Raw genomic sequence first — 20538 nt, forward strand, 5'->3', positions numbered from 1 at the left:
TGCCGCCTGGCTGGTCGCCAGCCGCGGCTGGACGCCGCTCCAGCATCTCGAGGCGTGCCCCAAGACGAGCGGCCGAATGCGTGAGCGCTGTCCTCACGCCCCCTGTCCCTCCTCCGCAGACGCTCACCTTCGAGCGGGCGCGGGCGCTGCTGCGCGGCGGCGCCGACCTTTCAGCCGGCGTTGAACGCGGCGAGCCTTCCGCCCTCGAGCGGGCGCGCGTCCTCTGCTCGTGGAGCGAGTCGGATCCGACCGCTGCGGCAATCGGTTCCACTGTCGCGATCCACTCTCTCGTCTCGCGGCCCTCGATGAACGGCAAGGTCGGCGTCGTCGTCTCCGCGGACGCTTCGACGGGACGCTTCGGCGTGCGCGTGGCGGGCGAGGCCAAGGCATTCGCACTGAGGCGCGCAATGCAATGGTCTCTCCCCGACTCGCCGGCTCCTCTCTTTGACACACCTCTGCCCTCCCTCAGGCCGGCCAACCTGCAGCCAGCGGCCGAGGCGGTGGAGGTGGGCAGGCTCATCCTCAAGGCGGCGGAGTGGTCGCCGCAGTCGCATGAGCTCTTCCCGACAGCGGCTCGCAAGCGGGCGGTCGAGGTGATGCGGCTGGGCTACCTGATCGCTTGGGACGAGGAGCGCTTCGAGGGCCGCGAAGGAGCAGCTCCGGAGCTGGCGGACATCTGGCGCGCCTTTGTGCTGCCAAGGGTGGCGGTGCGATGACTGCGACGAATATTTGACGTTGTGCACGGAGCTAAGTGCATTGCCGTTCTTAACGGAGTCGCTTAGGCGGCTCCGGTGGTGAGCATCCCTAGTCTGGCCGATTTTTTTCGCGGTATCCGCGGCGGGATACGGCGGGATATGGCGGGATATGGCGGGATATGGCGGGATACCGGGAGAGATACACGCGGATATGATGTGAGAGATAAAGCCGTACGGAGCCCCCACGATGTGTTCACGACAACGTCCGTGTGAAGCGTGAAACCGCAAATCGGACGCGACGGGCGAACTTCGCGCTTTGACGGCCCCGCTTGTCGAGCACATATCATTCTCCCCTTTTCGAGCGCACGCGACGCCTAAGTTTCTTTTTTGCCGTCGCGCTCTGCGGCCGGAGCGCGGGGAGAGGTAAGGTATAACAATAAGGTAAGGTAGATTTCTCCACACGCACACAAAGTGGTGGGGCAAGGGGGGGCGACCCTCGCATCTCCACGCCCGGACACGGGCAGGAGCCCCACGGCATTCAAAGTGCAAGCACTGGCCCGGTGCACGTGGGTGAGCAGCCTGCCCCTCCCTCCCGACAAACCAACTCCCGCACACACACAATCGCACTCTGGCCATCGAATGACTCCGAATGACTCACTGTGTGTGCTAAGACAGAATCTCCGCAGACATCCAAAACGGGCCGTGCCGCGTTTGTGGTGTCTTCTCAAGCACTAGCATCCGGGCGCCGCACTCGAGTGGGCGGGTCACATAGCGCGGAGAGGCCGGGCTGCTCGGCGTGAGGCGGGCAGGATACGGCGGGATATGGCGGGATATGGCGGGATATGGCGGGATATGGCGGGATACGGTCAGATATGGAGAGATACATCAAGCGCAAAAAAATCGGCCAGACTAGGGCTGTGAGCCGGTGTGTGTGCCAGTCCGCGCCAGTCCGCGCCCTCGTCGTGCCAGTGTGCTGTGAGAGAGGCTTGTATTTTAAGAATTCTTTTCCTCTCGAGCCAACTACACTACCGCGCAATGTTGAGCGCGGTCGACAAGGCGAGCCAGCATTTAGCTGCAAGTCTCAGGACAGCCTCCCTTAGCGAGCAATGTGGTGGACACCAGCGCGGTATGGGTGGACGCATAGACATGAGACGAAACAAACTCCCTCGCACAAGGCACAACAACACTGGGCACGAGACTGGCGCGCACTTTGGCACTAACACAGGTACACCACGGGACGAGTCGCCTAAATGAATAAAGAAAACGCACACAACAAACGAGCGTCATTCCGAAAACGCGGCCAAGGATATCCACCTCGACTCGAGAAAAAAGAAAGAAAGAAAACAGACAACCCAAACGAGGGATAGGGGAGGAGGACAGGGTCCACACCTGCACGAGCAGGATTTTGGAAGGACGATCAGGGGCACAGGTGGGGCTCTCTCCTGACAAGGGACACGACAGGCTCGCAGCGCGGTGCACGGTGGTCGACTCGAGAAAAAGAAAGAATAAAAACACAACCCAAGGGAGGGATGGGAGGACGGCACGCCCTCGAGAATCTCGATATCTCCCGCGAATTCTTTATTAGCACGCGCCAGTTCGCACCTGTGTCGAGCCTGTCTGCTGTGAGAGAGAGTTGTTTTGTGTAAATTCTTTATGTGGGCCAGTCCGTCGCGCGTCGGCTGCTCGCAAAGCAAAGCGGCCCTCCACAGCGTGCACTTGGTCGCTCACCGCGCATGAAGAGCTACACCAGTGTCGCCGTGGACGACGCTGATGAGGATCACGGTCTCCCGTCTGATCCCCTTCCGGGCTTCAAAAAGCCGACCGCCAGCAATAACGCCGACGACAGTGACGTGCTGCCCAAGCCGATCAAGACCAGTTTCCAGGAGAAGTTAGCGGAGAAGGGTCCGGATTCGCCTGATACGGCGGAGAGCGCGGCCGACAAGAAGAAGCTCCTCAAGCGTCAGGCGGACGCCTGCTTCTCCAAGGTGATGCTCTGCACTATCGCCATCTCGCTCGTGTGGATGTCTTCGCTCGGCGTCGCGCGTTTTATTGTCCAGTCGGCCATCGCCTCGCCGCCATTCAGTGTGGTGAGCTTCGAGTGCATGCGTGGCTGGGACAAGATGGTCTCCGAGAAGGAAGGGCACACGGCGTGTACGAGCGTGCAGGCGAAGAGCACGCCGCCAGCCCGCGCCCGGCGTAGACACACCGCTGCAAGTCGTGAGAGGAGCCTCACAAGGCGGTGGCGGTCCCGCGCTCGCGCGCTTCCACTCTCTCCCACCGCCGCTCGCCGCAGATGTCGCAGTGCGATGCCGCGCTCGAGGGCGCCGCCGCGGACGAGGTTGCGCGTTCGACGGCGGCGAGCGACCAGGCACGGGCTGCCCCGAGGGCCTGACAGAGCACAGAGCACGGCAACGCGAGTCAGGCAGGGGGCTGGACTCTCTCGGGACCCCGAGATCGAGGGAGCCTCGGCGGACAGGCGGGTAGCGCGCGGTGGCTCTCGCGCCAACTTCATCTCCTCGTCTGGCGCCACGTAGGTCGACCAGATGCTGCACCGCGTGGAGACGCTAAAGATGCGGTGCACCAACTCGCATGTGCGAATCATGGACGGGCTCGAGATGATCGGCAGGCGCCGCGCGCACGCGCCGCGCGCCCACGCCCTCTCGGCGCGCGCAGCCACCGCACCGAGCGCTCTCCAATCTTTGCGCGCCCCCCGTGGTAGGCGAGGCGTGCCTCTTGTTTGGAGCAACGACAGTTGCACGCCGCGAGAGGCGCGGCGCGGCGGCGCCGTGGGGGGCCGTCGCGGAGCCCGCCCCCCTTCTCAGGCTCGGGGCGCGCGACTCGCGTAGGTGGAGGCCGCACGCCAGCTCCTCGGCGATGCGTCGCGCGAGAAGCAGGAGGCGATGGCCGTGGCGCAGGCCCGCTCGCCGCCTTTGGCCGCGCCGTTTCCACGCCGTTTCCACGCCGTTTCCACGAAGGTTCGACGGGCCCGCGTCTGAGGGGCGCCGAGCCGCCCCGCGGCGCAGGCGTACGCCGACCAGGTCATGGCATCGCAAAAGTCGTTCACGGACCGCGTCGAGGCGCGGACCGCGACACGCAAGCTAGCCACCCGGACGAGTGCGGGACAAAGCTAGCCCTCCCGTGAGCCAGCAGACGAGCGGGGGGAGGGCGGTGAGAGGGGGCGAGTGCGAGGGCTCCGCGCCTCTGCGCCTCGATGCCGGCTTGCGCGTCGCCCGACAGGCGCGGGCCGAGTACGACAGCCAGTACATGTACAACTCCTCCAAGGGGTTCATCGACGCGGCCGGCGCGGCCAAGGACGGCGTGGAGGACGAGATTGCCAAGATGCAGGACCGGCTCGACATGCTCAACATGTCGCTCTCCTTCTGCACCGACTCGGCGTGCGACATCCCCATCCTGCAGGAGATGGCCGCGCTCACCGACCAGATCAAGAAGATGAACATGGCCATGATGCAGCAGGCGGCGCAGTGGTCGGAGTACGCGAAGGCGGCCGAGAGTATGGAGAGGTGGATGAAGCAGAATGCGGCAAAGATGCAACAGGTCATGTCGGGCATCGACCCGAACTTCAACCTGCCCGACTTCAACCTGCCCGGCATACCGAATATCAACATCCCCTTACCGGACATGAACCTCGACATGGACGTTTACACTGCCGAGTTCGCAGCGTGGTCAGCGGAGATGGCGAGGGCGCAGAAGGAGTACCTCGCCGACGCGATGGGAGGACTGCCAGACATCTCGGGCGCGCTCGACCCGATCACCGGCCTCGAGATCCTGCCCGGCTACGACCCGCCGCCGCTCAACATTGCCAACGCGACGGCGGAGATGGCCCAGGCGGCGGAGGACTTCCTCGCCAAGCAGGCCAGCGCCATCGACAACATCGTCGGCGGCGCTGCCAACATGATGGGCATCGGCGACAACAGCTCCGGCTCGTGGGTCTTCAACTGGTCCATGTCGGACATGACCGACTCGTCAAACTTCGACTGGAAGGTTGAGGGGTTCCACGCGCTCGAGATGGACATCATGGGGCTCAAGATCAGCATCGACAACATCTTCACCATGGCCGTGTGGGCCGACGTCGTGTGGCGGGTCTACATCTCGACGCGCCTGGTCATCAAGTACTGGTTCCGCTCCTCCGAGGCGATCCCGCCGCTCGACCTGCGGCGCGCGACGTTGCAGCAGGGCGTGATGCTGACCGGTGCCGCCTCGGTCTTCGAGCTCGCCTGCTCTTTCATCGCCCGGTTCAACCCCGTCCGGCTCTGCATGTCTTACATCCTCTCCCCGTACTCGGCCGCGGCCTTTGGAGGCTTCCTCATGCTCTTCGTGCTCAACGCCGTGACCCAGGTGTACATGTTCTCCTTCTACGCGTACGTCGAGGGCTGCATAGAGCCCCCGCGCAACGGCACGTGGGTCTGCGAAAACCTCTTCTCCGCCGCCTACAACTACGCGGCGGGCGACGGCGACAAGACACTGCTCGCCGGGCTGCAGGTCTACAACGAGCGGCGGTCGAGAGAGTGCGCGACGTACCTGCAGCCGTCGGCGCAGCACCAGACGACGGCGGCGCAGCACTACGACACCGACTCCAAGATCTATGCCCTCGACGCCGCCGGGATCGCCCTCGCCAAAAAGTGCCTCGACTTTGACAAAACGGCGGCAGGCGACCCGGAAATCGTTCTGTCGGTCGCCTCTCAGGCCGTGAGCGAGGCGGAGGCCGCCGCCAAAGCCGCCGCCGCCGCTGACGCCGCCGACGCCGCCATGGCGGCGGCCGAGGCACTAAGCCGCACGCCGGACGACGCCGCCTGCTTTGGCGACATCTGCGCGGGCGACCCGCTCGCGGGGTGGGGCAACATGTCCAGCGGCGGGTGGCCGAACGCGTCGCAGGCGTTCGCGGACGCGGACTTGGATTCCATCAAGGACAGCCTGGCCGAGAACGGGCTCGACGCCGGCTCCCTGTCCGGCATGGCGTCCGGCTTTGACTGGGGGGGGAGGAGGCGGCTGATCGAGGGCGCGACGCGGGCGTTGGGGCCGACGACGGCGGCGGCAGCGGCCTCGGAGCTGCGAAAGCTGCTCGACACCGGCACGCCATGCCTGCAGGACGTCAACGCGACGCTTCCGGACGGCGTCTTCTCGTGCGAGGAACTCCCTCCCTGCGAGGTGACCTGCGCGGGCCCGAACCGCGAGGTGCTCGGCCTGTTTTCCAACCGGTGCGGCTGCCACTCGGAGTGGCTGTTCCACGGGTTCGTGCTGCAGATCCTGCTCGCGATCCTCGTGTACGTGAGCATGCAGGTGGCGCGCACGCTGCTGGTGGAGGGGGTGCTCCGCATCACGTGGCGCCGGCTCCACGTCTACGCCGAGCTCGAGGTGCTCGGCACGGCCGACCTCGACTCGCTGCACAAGTTCCCCGGCTGCCTCTCCTTCAACGCGCGGCAGCTGTTCGAGCACGTGGCGCGGCACCTGCGCGAGTACGAGCGCAAGGCGATCGGCTTCTTCCTCGCCTGCCCCCTCTCCTTCGCCCCGATCTCGTGGCTGCTGTGGTACGTCGCGCAAAACATCACGTACACGCAGGACTTTGTGACTGCCAGAACCACAACCAGCGTGTTTTGACGCCGAGCGCGCCGACGGCACCGAGCGGTCGCAGGGGAGGGACGGGGCGGCGGAGGGGGGAGCCCGCGGACTGGGGTCTGAGCTGTGCAATGTCGAGACCTGTCGATAGAGCATTAGCGCGCGCACAGCGCAAGATACGTGGGTTGTGTTTGTGCCTGTGTCCGAGAGTATCTCTGCTCTTGTCGATTGTCGTGTTAGGCGTTTCCCTTGTGTGTATGTACGGAGCCTGACTCGTCACTTGCTCCTAGCTGTTCCTGCTTTTCGTTTGTCTTGTGAATCTCTCAATAAAGCCGTATGTGAGCTATGTGTCGTGTGTCGTGTATATACTACTCGCCGATGCATGAAAAGCCCAAAACTCGTTTTTTCGGATTTTTCGCGGTCCGGGACACCTCTCTGAACCACGTCCGACGTCACGTGGGCGGTGGGGGGGGCGGGGGGCCGCTCCGGCTCACGCTCTCACGTCTCAGAGGTCGTGGCTCGTGGGCGGCATATAGTTGTACTGACGTAGAGCTCGGGTGTGTGTGGGCTGAGTTGTGAGATTGCTTTTCATGCGCTTTCGGCTTGTTTAAAAACACATACCCAGGGCGTTCGCTCGATGCGCACGGCAGCATGCCAGGTTTTCAGGCGATGCCGTCCGCGAGGAAGTTTTGGAACCGCGCTGAATACTGGACGGGGTCGACGACGGAGAAGTTTTGCGCGCCAACGCGTTCGCCATACTTTGCCGCCTGTTTTTGGGGGGGGGGGGGGGGGGGGTTCTGAAAAGGCGCCCGGGGGCGCCACACGCCCTCCCTTCGCACCACGCCGCCTTGTACGAGTGCTCGAGCTGCTTCTGGAAGCCGTACTCGCACAGAATGTCGATCACACCGACGTAGTACACCTCCTTGTCGACCGTCAACGCGCCTTCCTCCGACGCGCTCGCCGGCCGCCGCGCTGCCTGCTCCCGTAGCAGCTGCTCCTGCGACACGGTGTCCACGATCTGCACGCCGCCGCCGCCGACCCCCCCGCCGACCCCCCCGCCGACCCCCCCGCCGCGCGCGCCCGCCGCGCCCGCCTCGCCGTCCGTGTCGGTCTTCACGCCCGCGTGTGTTGAGGTCGCGGCGGCGGAGGAGGCGGGGTCGGAGCCGCTGCCTCCTGCCGCAACCTTGTAGAAGAGGCACGACGTGCGCGCCGGCCGCTTCGCCGTTGCGCCTAGAGCCGAGAGCCGGCGCCGGGATGCGCGGGCACGCAGGCCGAGCGATGACGCGCCGTCGGGTGCGGTCGGCGCCGGCGCGGTGGATGCCGATCAGGATCGAGTAGTCGATCACCTCGAGCCGCTCCAGAAGCTCGCAGTCCTTCTTGACCTGCGCGAGCAGCCGCCTCTTCTTGTCCTCGCCTGGGGGGGGGGGAGAGCGCGGGGCGGGGGCGTCAGCGGCGAAGGCGCCCTCGCCGCCGCCGCCCGCGCGCCGCCCTCGCGCCGAGCAGCAGCTTGCGCTTCGCGTTGATGAAGTCGAGGTCCTTGAGCACCACCTGCTCACACCGTCGAGCCGTGAAGAGAGGCGCGGCTCACGCGCAAGACGCCCGCCGCCGTGCTTGTCCCCACATTCGGGTCGGCGCGCTCCGTGTCGGTCGCCAAGCGGTTGCGCGCCTAGCCCCGAGCGAAAACCCCGGACGGCGGTGAGGGCGGTGGCGGTGCCCTTAGGCGGCGGTGAAAGCGCCGGCTGGGCCGGCGGCGCCTAGGACGCGGCCGTCGAGACTACTATTGGGCGGCGGCGGCGGCGGCGGCGGCGGCAGCGGGCGTTCGGCGGCGGGATGGGAGCTGCCGCCCCCCTCCCTACTGCCGCCCCCCTCCCTGCCACCGCCCCCCTCCCTGCCTCCGCCCTCTCTCTCCTCGCCCTCTCTGCAGGGAGGAGGGCGGCGGCAGGGAGGGCGGCGGCGGAGGCGCGGCATCTCGAGGCGCGGGCGCGTCTCGGGGATGCGGTGAGCAGGCAAGAGTGCACCAGCTGTCGCCCACCCGCTGGGCCTAGGAGGGCGCCCTCCGCGCGGCTGCTCTCGGTCTGTATCTCCCCTGTAGTATCTCATCTGTGTCTCGCCTGTATCTCGGCTGTATCTCGGCTAGATCTCGCGCCTTGAGGTCGAACCGCTCGTGCACCGGCTTGTCGATGGGGAAGATGTTGCCCATCACGACGAAGTAGACGACCTTGCCGCTCCGCTGCTGCACGCGGTGCAGCCCGAAGAAGCGGCACAGCAGCGTGAACCGGTGAGACATCAGGTGCTGGTGGTACGGGGGCAGCGCGGACATCAGAAAAGCCGCCTGCGCGCGCGACGGCGCAGAGGCGTGGGCGGCGGCGCTGCAGCGGCGGTGCCTCGCTTCTTGCCCAGAGCGAGCGAATCGGGGCAGTGGTTGCGCTCCGCCCCGCCGGTCCTTCCGGGCGCATCTGCGGGGGCGCGCGCCTCGCGCTTTGTGCATGTCTTGAGGACAAAGCGGTAGTCTGCCGAGTAGAAGAAGAAGGAGCCCGACTTGGAGTTTGTGAACATCTCGACGAGCACGTACTCCGACGTGAGCGAGAGCATGTAGTCCTGCGACGAGATTCCGAAGCGCTCGCGCAGCTGCCGAAATATGAGTGGCGAGTACTCCTTGAAGCGGTAGTCGGAGTGGCTGTGCGCAGGCGTCTCGGGCGTGCCAGAGGCGAGGAAGTCGCCCTCCCAATTCTGGTTGAACTCGGCGGGGCCCATCTCGGCGGGCAGCTCCTTGGACGCGAACTTGCCCACCGCAGTGCGGATGCCCATGAGCATCATAAAGATGAGCTCGAACGAGTCGTGGTCGGACGTGATCATCTTGGAGGTTGCAACCTTGGATGACTCGCCCAGCCCGGCCTCGCTGGATTCGGCGCGGCTCGGCCCCGGGTCCATCGGTGGAGGCGCAGGCATCGCAGGGCCCTCGAAAGGCCACAGTCCGTCGCGCTCCCCTGACTCGGCGTGCGCCCGTCTAACGAGAGTTCACGGCTGGGGCTGTGAGGAACCCTATATATCTAGGAAGTGGAACCAGAAGATTTGGGGGGGGGGGGGGGGGGGGGACGAGTTGGCGGGACGAGGGCGGCGAATTGCGTGGTACTGCGTTCGCTGCCGCTGGCTGCACCTGGCTGCCGCCGGCTGCCGCTGGTTGCTGGGCGCCCGCCGCAAATGGAAGACGAGGACTACGTGGTGGCGGCGGCCGCGGGGGCCGCTGGCACACGAGGTGCTCGCCGCCTCCGCCGCGACGCGGTGAGGCACAGAGCATGGAGAGCCGAGCGCATCGGCGCATTGGGCCATCGCGTTGCTGTCAGGGCCTCGGCGACGGAGAGCGGGGCCGAGGAGGACGAGGCCGGGGCGGCGTTCAAGTGGAAGTGGAACATCGACGGAGGGAAGCTCTTCGAGGAATGCCTCCGCAGGGCCAAGCTGGAGGGGCATCTGCCCGATCTCATGCGCGGCTGCCCTTTCAGCGGGCAGACGGCCCTGACGCGGAGCATGCTGCGCGCGCTGACTCTTCCTTACGTGACACGGGCTCTCAACGGCGACTTTCCAGGATCAGACCTGAAGGCAGCGGAGGAGGCGCACATCGCCAGTCTGGACGCGTATTGCCGCAAGCATTGGGCTCCGACGGGGCAGGTGGCAAATGGCCGATGGCCGGGCGGTGCGCCGCTCTGGTGGCGTACAAGGGCCAGCCTGGACGACGGGGAGTGGGTGGCGCGCGCCTCCGTGGCGAGCGTGGCGACGCACTCGACGAGCGCCTTCTGCAGGTCGAGGGGGAGGTGCCTGCAGGGAGCAGGAAGTGTCTAGGAAGTGTCTAGGACGTGTCTCAGAAGGGGCATTCCGCAGGGCGGGCGAAGGGGAGGGGAAGGGGGGGGGGGGGGGGGAGGTACCCCGTCGCCCTGGTGCCGCGCGTCGCGGCCGCAGAGACGCGGAGGTCGAGCTGCACTGCTCTCGCCGGGTCGCCCGGCACGCGGAGCACGCCTGATGCAATGAGCAAAAGAGGATGCAACATAGTGTGGAGACAGCCTCGCCAGGCACGCGGAGCACGCCCTGGAGCCGCAGCAGGTACGCCGTCTGGAGGAAGCTGCACACCTCCTCGACCGTGCCCTCGCACAGCGCCGCCTATCAAATGCGGCTATTGTTCATCTCACCGGTTATGGTTGTGTCTATGTCATCACGTGTATATTTCCGCCTGCAGCCACCGCAGGTACGCACGGTTGCCCTCGTCCTCGCTCTCGAGCTGCTGGCTCTGCACGGCGAGATTGCGCGAGATTACGCGAGACCACCCGAGACTTCCCGAGAAAGCCCCAGCCACTCGAGCGATCGAGATTGCTCGAGATGGCCCCGGTGTGCCCAAGTGTGCCCGAAGGCATCCGAGAGTGCCCTTAGATTGGCCGAGGTGCCCGAGATTGCGCGAGATCGCGCGCCTGCACCGACTGCGCTAGCTCGCGCACTCCCTCTGCCACGGAGCGGCGGCCGGCGGGCGAGAGGAGGAGCTGCTGCAGCGCCTCGGACAGCTGCTTGGAGAGCGGGCCCAGCACGCCCTGCACGGCGGCGGTGAGCGGCTGCCTGTGCACGCGGCAGCCGGCCGGAGAGATCACGAGATAGGGGGAGATATCACGAGATAGGGGGAGATAGGGGGAGATGGGGGGAGATAGGGGGAGATGGGGGGAGATGAGGGGAGATGGGGGGAGATATGGCCTGTGCAGCGGCAGCCGGCCGGAGGCGTCGTGCTCGTTGAGGCCGCCCACCGTGAAGAGGAGCTGCAGCAGCCGCGTGGCGGGCGCGTGCAGCTGCTTGGGCAGTGGCCCGCAGGCGATCAGCATCAGGTGCGAGAGGAGGTCCCCCGCCTTGGCCTTGGCCTGGGAGATAGGGGGAGATATGGGAGATGGGGGGAGATATGGAGGTCCCCCGCCTTGGCCTTGGCCTGCAACTCGTCCCGCCCGTCCGGAGATGTGACGAGATAGGGGGAGATAGGGGGAGATAGGGGGAGACAGGGGAGATAGGGGAGATGGGGGGAGACAGGGGAGATAGGGGAGATGGGGGGAGATAGGGGAGATAGGGGGAGACATGGCCTGCAGCTCGTCCAGCCCGGCTGCAGGCGAGGGCGCCGCCTGCCGGAGATAGGGGGAGATAGGGGGAGATATGGGCCTGTGCAGCGGCAGCCGGCCGGAGGAATCACGAGAGAGGGAAAGAGGGGGGGCGAGTGCGCCGCCTGCCGGAGCCGGCGCGTGCCGCGGCCGTGGGCGAGATGCGCCGCGAGGCCGCGCAGCCACGCATTCGCCTCGAGGAGCGCGCCGAGGTCACCCGTTGACGGAGCCGCGTGGCGCGGCTCGAGCAGGTCGAGCAGGTGCGAGTAGACGGCGAGCAAGCTCGGAGGCAGCAGCAGTAGCGCGGCGACGGCGGGCTTTGTCGGGCCGCGGGACGCGAGGCCGGACGAGACGAGAGAGCGCCTGTCTCGGCGGGTCTCGGGGGTGATCCCGGCGGATCTCGGGTGATCTCGGGTGATCTCGGCGGATCTCGGGTGATCTCGGATGATCGCGGCGGATCTCGGGTGATCTCGGCGGATCTCGGCGGATCTCGGAGGAGGCGCGCGTGAGGAAGGGCAGCGCAAACAGCGCCGGCCAGACGGTCGCGGAGACGACGACGAGGTCGGCAAGCAGCTCGAGCAGCGAGAGCAGCCGTGAGCGCGGCGGCGGCGGGCGCGGGCGAGGCGCGTCGACAAACGACTTGCCGCCGTGCACTGGCGACGCGGGCTCCTCCTCCTGCCGGTGGGTTCGGGTACCGTGGGGTAGGGGAGGGTGGGTTCGGGTACCGTGGGGTAGCGGGGCGCTGGCTCCTCCTCCTGCCCCGCGCCGCCGAGCGAGCGGAGGCCCGCCCACCTACCACACCACCCACGGGACTGAACACACACCGGATTCGAGACTCTGGAGGTGTGGGACTAGGTCGGTGCGACGGAGCGAGGCGAGGCCAGCCCACCAGCGCACTCGGCGCAGGCTGGCGGCGACGCTGCAGAGCACCTTGAGCCCGAGGACAGCGCCTACACGGATGGCCCGGCCCAACTCCGAGTCCTGATTCAACTAATGAACAGCTCGGGCCACCGCGCCGAGGTAGAGGAGGAGCACCCAGTGCTCGCTCCTCGCGCTCTCGAGCCGCAGCGCGACCGCCTGCCAGGAAGACGAGATCCGCCGAGATCCGCCGAGATCAGCCGAGATCAGCCGAGATCAGCCGAGATCAGCCGAGATCAGCCCAGATCAGCCCAGATCAGCCCAGATCAGCCCAGATTAGCCCGCCTGCCAGAAGACGTAGCTAGGCGGCGCCAGCGCCAGCAGCCTCGCGCACAGGACGAAGGGGGCGGTGAGCATGCTCAGCATGGCGAGGCTGGTCGCGCCGTTCAGGAAGAAGAGGGGCGCCCACAGGTCGAGCGCGAGCTGCTCGGCGAGGGCGGGCTGCCCAAGCACCGCCACGGCGGTGCGGTAGAGGCACGACCAGTGCTGCACCGCCACCAGCCTCTCGAGCGAGCGGAACGCCGCCTCCTGCGTCACGCGGCTAGGAGGCAGCCGGGCGACGCGCGCCTGCCACGCGAGGGCTCCCAGCTCGAAGGTGTGCAGCAGCGCGAGGCAAAAGAGCAGGGCGCCGCCGACGCCGCGCAGCAGCGAGAGCAACCTCTCCACTCGCTCTCCAGCGCCGAAGCCTCGCCCCGCGAAGCTGCAAGCCACGCACGCCAGGCCGACGCCGACCTGCCGCTTGAAGCGCGTCAGCGGCGGCGTGCCGTCCGCAAACGCCTCGGCCAGTCCGGCCCCCTGCGGCCCCGACTGCAGCCGCTGCATCGCGCTACCGGACGCGGCGGCGACGGCGCCGAGCGAGCGTCGCGCCTGGTCGAGCGGGTGCGGCTCCTCCGGTGCGATCCACTGCCACACTGACCACGCGCCGTCGTCGCGCTGCGGCGATAGCTCCCTCCAGCGCAGCATCACCAGCAGCGCGGCGGCGAGGATGCTCAGCACGACCAACGGCCCGAGCCACGCGGACCGGTGGAGGTTGCGTGGGGAGTGCCGCAGCGCGGAGTTGCGGACGAGGGCGCCGAGCCAGAGGTTTGCCGTGTAGGCGACGGCCAGCGACACGAGCTGCTGGGTGAGCAGCCACGCGAGTTGCAGGTAGGAGCGGAGGGGACCGGCGAGCGCCACCGCCAGGTCCTTGAGCCGCAGCAGGTCCGCGATGTGCCGGCCGAGAGCGTCTGGCTCTAGGATGTCGCGCTCCGGGACGGAGGAGACCGCTGAGACAAAGAGGGCGATGCCGACGCCGATCAGGATCCCGAGGAAGACGCTAGTGCCGTCAACCATTCGCGAGTGATGTTCGGTGCCTCCACACAGAGCCGACTGGCTGGATTGGACTGGCGGGCGACCAGAAGTCCTTCTTTCTTTTTTTCCCGGGAACACATTTGTTTCTTTTTAGCTTTTATTTTCTTCCCCGTGGTCGCTCTGTGGTCGCTGTGGTTGCCTGAGTCCATGGCGCGCGCCGACACCGAGGACCAGCGGATCGAATTAAAAAAGGCTAAGCTCATTAAAAAAGCCACGCACTCCAGCGAAACCCGAGAGTGGGACGACCGCGAGGTGGCATGAAGGTTGCAGCGAGAATCGGCGAGAGACTGCGAAGAGAGATAGGAAGAGGCGGACGCCCAAGGGTGGGCGACGGCTAGCGCATCACACCCCTCTCCTTAAAATCCCTGTGTGGTGGCGGCGTGCCGTTCTCCCATCCCTCCCTTGGGTTGTCCGTTTTCTTTCTTTCTTTTTGGTGATCTGTGATCTGTGAGGGTCCGCCCGCAGGCGCATTTTGTATACCGAGGCGGTGCCCGGTGCCGAACCTGTCGGACCTTAAGACAGCATTGACCATTGAGCACTTGAGCACTTGATAGGGTCGATTCCGCATGGTACGGGACCCCTCGATCGTCTCGCCCTGTCATAACAAACACGGTACAGGATCGAGAGGTGCACGCTGCTGAGGGACCCCAGAGGGTAAATCGAGCAGTGTCCGTCCCCCCTCTCCATCATCTCACTGGGAGACGTCGGCGGTGGTGGCGGTGTGACCGATCGAGCTACAAGAGGAGCTTGTTCAGCAGGCCGGGATAGTCAGATGCACTACCTCACTGGGCCTGAGACCACCGTACGACAGCATCCCGTCAACCCTCCGGATTTGTGTGGGGTCGAACCACTCCGGGATGGGCAAGCCCATTGTTGTAACGTCAGCTCGCCTGCGATAGGAAGCGGAGGATATGGGGTCCACTCCGAAGAGAGTCGGGCGGGAGGGGGTGGGGCCAGCAGGGAGGGAGAGGGGGGTCGGCAGGGGGGGGGGGGGGGGGGGGACGAGCGGGGGCGCAGCCAAATTGCGAATCGAGATTTTGATGGCCCAAACGTAGCAACTCGTAGGCGTATTACACACACAGAGATCAGCGCGCCGACACATAGCAACTTGCCCATCAACTGGTTAATTGTCAAAATTCCTGTTGTGCAAGAGGGGAGAGGGCTCTGACGGAGTGTGTGGCGGGAGAGGGCAGGGAATGGGCGCGGGGGAGGGGGGGGGGAGGGGAGGGGGGGCTCAGCCGTGCAAAAAGCAGCAATTAATAATATTAACGAAGAAATATTGCTCGGCCGTTCCATGAAGTCCGTCTCGATCTGGAGGAGACGGTTCAACCCCGTGAGGACCAGATCACGTTCACATTGTCGTAGCCGGAGGGGATGTTGACCTTTAGCCCTTGGAGCCAACCTTCCGCTTTGGTTTCCCCCCCCCAAACCATTCGGCCAACTTTTACCAAATGCCAAAGTTGCACTTTACCACTCGGGAGCGAGTGACGGATAAAGTCGTGTGAAAGAGCTGTGAAAGCGAAAGTATCGAAATTAATTGCCCGCCGCAGGCGAAGAAAATTTTCAGGGTTTTTGGTCTCCTACGCCAAAGAAATCGAAGATTTCGGCGGGCGCCCGACGCGCGGTATGGAGCACGCGCGCTGCCCGGCATGCCTGGAGCATCCAAACGAGACGCACGGCGTCGCTCAGCCGTGTCCACGCGGCTTCGCTCCTGTCCTAACCGGCGCCATCTGGGCGGCTGCTGCGGAGCTGCTGCCGGCGGTGCGGCAACTGGCCGACAGATACAACGCTCAGGGCACCCGCCGGCGATTCACTGGAAAGGAACGAAGGCGCCGCTGTCGGCGATTCACCGCCGTTCGTTCCCGTCTCTCAAGCTGGCTACACCGTCCATGGACGAGGGAGACGTCGCCTCCTCTTTCGTCCCGGGCACTGTTCGCGCCGGAAGGCACCGTACACTGCGAAGTACATTAGCCTTCATCTCTCCTACCGCCGGCCGGGAGTGCAGCCTTCGCCATCGCTGAGTGAGTTTATCCTCGACTTTGGCACCTGCGAAGTAATGAACAACATGCAGTACGTCATATGCAATGGCGCTATGACAGCCCTGCGATGGGCGTCCTCGACGCAGACGAGGCGGAGCTCATCTGCACGGCGCAGATCGCCGACTTTCTCTCTCTCCCTGCGCGAGTGGTTGCGCCACCGTGGATGAGGCATATGGGCTGGGCAGGGGAGTTGGTAGAGGAGGTCGACTGAGGGCGCGAGGCCGCCAATCGTCACAGTCTGCTGCTGACTGTCGGTCGCTGACTGGTTGCGCATTGCGCTGGCCGCGCAGCGGCCTTTAGAAAATTTTGGCCGCAGGCCTAGGTTTTGAAAGATCAAGAGAATAAGCGCCGGTGAGTCTTTCAGAAGCTGCCGTTTGCGGCTTCCTAAGTCAATTTTTCGAGAGGAACGTTTTGGCTGAGCTATAACGGCTCCAAAGTCGCGCGATCATCGAGTTTTGAGTCAATAATTATGAAAGGAAAGGGCTGGCGAGAATTATAGCTCAGCCAATCGATTCAGCGTGCTCTGAAACGCCCAAAACCGTCGAGTTTTTCACCGTGGTCCAAACAGAGAGCTTAATATTTTGATTTTCTTGGCCACGGCCACGATTACCCGTCACTCGCTCTCGGGCAAATTCGCGGCCGCTCGCCGGAGAGCTATGCATGAAGCGGCCGGCGCGCCACCGCAGCTCACCGATGGAGCTTGCGCCGCGGCTCAATCCACAGGCGCAGCAGCATTGCGACGCATTCTCCAAGCACGGCCTCTGGCGTTGCGAGTGCACAGAGCAGTATAGCACTACCGTAGTGGCACTAGACATTACACCACTGCCGAAGGAAATTACCACATTGCAGATCGTGTAAATGGACTCTCTTGAGTGGTAACGGAGACGGTCAAGAGACTCTAGGGGAGAGAGAGTGTGTGAAGGAATTTTCCCTCAAACGCCATCGTCTGGGCCACCCAGGGCTGTGCAGACCTTTGCCCCGCTGGCCAGCTGCCACTCACATGCACACCCCTGGGGTTGGACAGCAAGAAACCGGCGCTCTGCGCGTGACCACGCGACCATCGGTGCAGGGCAAGGATGCCTTGCAATGCACAGGCCAGTTCCTGTGACGCGGCACATTTCGTCCACAAGAGTGGCCGTCCTAGGAGGCAAAGGCGGAAGTGGCGGTGTCGGCCGCGGCGAGCGTGGTGCTGGAGGTGACGGCAGGGGCGGAGGCCGAGGCGACAGAGGCGGCGGGGGTGGCGGCGGCGGTGGAGACAGCAGCAGCAGCGACAGTGGCGCCCTCGGCGCCCTGGCACAAAGCCGACGTCTGCTGGATCGGCTCTCGTTGGACGTCTTTACGGCGCTCGAAGTGAGTGTCGGCATGGGCTCTTCTACGGCACAGAAGTCGGCGCCGCAGCTTCCCGATGCGGACGACCACACAGTGCTGGGCGGGTGAATAAGCGTTCGACCTAAGGCGATCATGCCTTGCTTGGTGGTGTCTGCATCGTGCTTTCTGAGGTCCGTACCATCGCCGACGCCTCTACGAAAGTCGGCGCTCGTTCCATTTTTTTGGACATTGAACTGCCGCCTCGCCCATCTCTCATGGAGATGACTGCTCTATTGAATTATAATATTTATTACACCTTCACTACATCATCAGATCGAACCGCGCCCGCGCGCGGCCGCAAGATCACACAATCATGATGGGCATGTCTCGTCGTTCGGGGCGGCGGCCCTTCCCCTTCGACATGTGCATGTACGATGTATGTGTATGTAAAAGAGTGAGAGCAAGAATTTCGTCAGGGAGCAAGAATTTCGTCAGTGAGACGCGGCTGGCGACGGAGGAGGCTCAACGTGAGGCGGCGGCGGCGGACGTGGCGCGGGCGCAGGCGGAAGTAGCGGCGGAGCGGCGGCGGGGGGAGACAGAGGCGAGGCTGCCATGGGGGGCTATCACTGAATCGGCATAAAGTCGATGCAGCGCATGCAGTCGTAGAGGTCGTCCGTCCACGTCGTCCATGGCGCTCGCTTCAGAATCACCGCAAACAGCCACTCCACCAGAGAGTCGAGGTGGGCAGCCTCGGCGCTCGCGGCCGCTCCCGTGGGTTCGCCGGGCTCGGCGGGCGCCAGCTCCCGGAAGAAGGCGTCGCGCAGCAGTTCGCGAAGGATGGCCTTGGCCGTGTCGTCCGACTTGCATGCCGCCCGTCGCACCTCGCTGATCTTGTTGGTCACGAAGGAGCGTCCGCGACCCTTGGCCAGCAGGAGCTGCTGCACGAGCTGTGGCAGCAGCGTTGCCAGCTCGACGGCGAGATGCGGCAGCTCCTTCGAGCCGCCGAGCACTTGGTGGTCATCGATGTCGATGAGGCGCGCCTGTGGGTTGGGGGTTGGGGGTTGGGGGTCGGGGCAGAGAGAATGGGAGGGGCGGTCGGAGGGGTCAAGTGCTTAGAGGGGCCATAGCGGGGGATGGGGTCGGGGGTGGGGGGTAGAGGGGTGGGGGTGGAACCCACCTTGCGGTAGTCGCGCGAGATGAGGACGTTGCTGAGGTGGTTGAAGTCGAACGACTGCACGCCCGCGCGCGTGAGGTCGCGGAAGCCGTCGAGCAGGCTCTCGAGGAGCTCCTTGACATGGATGATGGAGAAGTGGCGCTGGAGCTGCACGACGCGCGCCTTCTCGGCGGTCTCCTCCTCGCCGCCCTCGTCCATGTTCTCCGTGAGCGCCATGTAGTTCTCCATAAAGCGCTTCAGCGTATACGTGGAGAAGCGGTCGTCGAACTGGGAGAGCAGCACCGCCTCGAAGTGGAAGGTCTGCCGGTCGGCGCAGCTCGAGGCGACAGCGAGGCCGAGGCCGTAAAAGTGAAGCAGTCGCCCCTCGTCGTTGAGCACGCCGGCGAAGCGCAGCCGCCGCGCCGCGCTCGCCTCCGAATCTGCGCCGATCATCGCAAGCATCTTGGGCAGGCTGAATGAGCGCTTGACCGCGGCGTCCCACCACTTGACCGCGGGCGTCACACCTGCTCGAGAGACCTGTGGCACCGACTCGAGCGCCGCCGCCGTGTCGAGCCGCCGCATCTTTGGCGGGCGGGCATCGGCCGCGGCGGCGCCGTCAGCGGCGGCAGCAGCGCCGTTAGCAGCGGCGGCGGCGCCGTCAGCAGCGGCGGCGGCGCTGCTCGGCGGCGGCTTCTTCTCACTCTCGGCGCTGATGCTCTTGGAGCGGGATGACGAGCGGGATGCTTCGAGGGCGATGCGGAGGACGATCGCGTTGGCGCCCATGCCGAGCACCACGTCGGGCGCTGGCTCGGCGAAGGCGAGCGGCTGGCGCTCTTCGGCCATCGAGATCTCGAGGAAGTCACGCTTGTTGTACCGCGGCTCGTCGGAGTATGAGAAGACGGTGGGCGTGAGCGAGGTGAAGGGCTCGCCAGACACAAAGTCCCATGCGCGTAGCGAGGGGTCGACGAGGTTGTGAAGCAGCGTGCCCGGCACGCCTGCCAAGGGGGTGGGGATGTGGGAGGGGTAGGGGGTACGGAACAGGGATCAGTCGTGGCACACACACCTGGCCGCTCGCGGTGACGGAAGGTGAAGGGCACGTGCGGCCCCTGGGGCGCGTCGGCGGTGACCGTCGAGAAGATGACGAGCTCAAAGCGCGAGTTGGGCGTCCAGCGGATGAGCGGCTGGGTGCTGTTGAAGTCGGTGGCGCTGAGGAAGGCCTCGCTACGCGAGACGGCCAGGCCGAACGTCGAGTGTAGCCGCGCCGCCTGCACCTGCGGGTTTACCGCCTCCTCCTCGAGCAGCAGCGAGACCTGCACGCACGCGAACTACGTCAGGCCAAGCGCGTGGGGGTGAGGAGGGAGCGGCTGACCTCGATGTCATGGCCAAAGGTCTGGAAGATAGCCCACGAGGCGCCGACACGCCGCGGGTCGCCCTGTGAGGCGAGATCGTCGTCGACCTGCTGCACGAGGGCCGCCTTGACGCTGTTGATCGATGAGGGCACTGGGATGCGCGCGTTGATCGTGCGCAGCCCAGGCACCAGAAGTTCCACTTGGACCTCGTGCGCCGAGCCTGCGAGAACGGCAGCCCACGTGGGCTCATCCCTCGAGACCCGGCGCTCCAAGCGACGCTCGGGCGTGGAGTCGCTCGAGCAGCCGAGGCCCTGCTTCTGGCTGGCGCTCATCGTCTCGAGTCTGACAAGTTGGCGCTGGAAGCCCTCGTTCTCAAGGATGAACGGTCGAGTCTTGGAGCAGACGTCAAGGACACTCGCGAGAGGCACGCCGCGGAGCATAAGCACAGCAACCGCCAGGGCCGCCGAACGGTTCTGCCCCGCGACGCAGAAAAAGAGCGCCTTACCGCCCGCCGTGCGGGCGCGGTCGTACAGCGCCAGCGCCACCTCGAGGTGCTCCGAGGCGGAGCCGTCCGCCTTGAACAGGATCGGGTAGCTGGGATCGTCCTGATAAACGTTGGTGAACGCATACTCTACCCCGTGCGACATGTAGTCGTTTATCGGTAGGTTTCGGACGCCGGACGGAGCGCAGTTCAGCACCGCCTTCACTCCCAGGCTGATTATATTGGCCGCGTCGCTGGCCGAGTGCTTGCTGCCCACAAAGAGGCCATGCCCAATGTCAGATGGGCCATTGTCGACGCTCGGCCGCCCTTGGGCAACCAGGCGGCGCACCATGGAAAGCAGCGACTCCGCGTCCGACATGGAGCAGGAGTCCGATGGTCGCGTCGCCGTCGGCTTCAGCTTCGGCTTCAGCGGCGGCGGCCGTGCGCTTGCCCAAATCCGCCGATTTTGTGAGCAGTTACCCAGTGTATGGGTGGCGGCTTCGGGGCATTTACAACGCATAGCGCTCCTCAGGATACGGCAGTGCTGTCCG

General features: G+C 65.3%; 4 protein-coding genes across 4 annotated transcripts; 2 read left to right on the forward strand and 2 right to left on the reverse strand.

Annotated features, from left to right (window-relative positions):
• Positions 1-305: 305 nt before the first annotated feature.
• EMIHUDRAFT_313916 (hypothetical protein) lies at positions 306-716 on the forward strand (the record flags this gene model as incomplete). The annotated part of the gene is made up of 2 exons (XM_005786236.1): positions 306-415; positions 470-716. 2 exons carry the CDS (start codon positions 306-308, stop codon positions 714-716), a joined length of 357 nt encoding a protein of 118 aa, XP_005786293.1.
• Positions 717-2373: 1657 nt separating this feature from the next.
• Positions 2374-6658, forward strand: EMIHUDRAFT_455688 (hypothetical protein). Its single transcript, XM_005786237.1, is given in 8 exon segments — positions 2374-2860; positions 2989-3063; positions 3230-3321; positions 3415-3463; positions 3542-3670; positions 3933-5402; positions 5478-6598; positions 6618-6658. 7 exon segments carry the CDS (start codon positions 2429-2431, stop codon positions 6309-6311), a joined length of 3081 nt encoding a protein of 1026 aa, XP_005786294.1. The 5' UTR covers positions 2374-2428; the 3' UTR covers positions 6312-6598; positions 6618-6658.
• Positions 6659-6774: 116 nt separating this feature from the next.
• On the reverse strand, positions 6775-9286 carry EMIHUDRAFT_455689 (hypothetical protein; the record flags this gene model as incomplete). Its single annotated transcript, XM_005786238.1, has 6 exons — positions 8742-9286; positions 8440-8601; positions 7954-8023; positions 7472-7683; positions 7109-7266; positions 6775-6787 (listed from the first exon to the last, which is right to left on the reverse strand). The coding sequence occupies exons 1-6, from the start codon at positions 9216-9218 to the stop codon at positions 6775-6777; spliced, it is 1092 nt and encodes a 363-aa protein (XP_005786295.1). The 5' UTR covers positions 9219-9286.
• Positions 9287-17474: 8188 nt separating this feature from the next.
• On the reverse strand, positions 17475-19021 carry EMIHUDRAFT_441455 (hypothetical protein). Its single transcript, XM_005786239.1, has 2 exons — positions 18182-19021; positions 17475-18044 (listed from the first exon to the last, which is right to left on the reverse strand). Exons 1-2 carry the CDS (start codon positions 18998-19000, stop codon positions 17628-17630), a joined length of 1236 nt encoding a protein of 411 aa, XP_005786296.1. The 5' UTR covers positions 19001-19021; the 3' UTR covers positions 17475-17627.
• Positions 19022-20538: the final 1517 nt, after the last annotated feature.

Source organism: Emiliania huxleyi, assembly GCF_000372725.1.
Source record: "Emiliania huxleyi CCMP1516 chromosome Unknown EMIHUscaffold_153, whole genome shotgun sequence".
NCBI lineage: Eukaryota > Haptophyta > Isochrysidales > Noelaerhabdaceae > Emiliania > Emiliania huxleyi.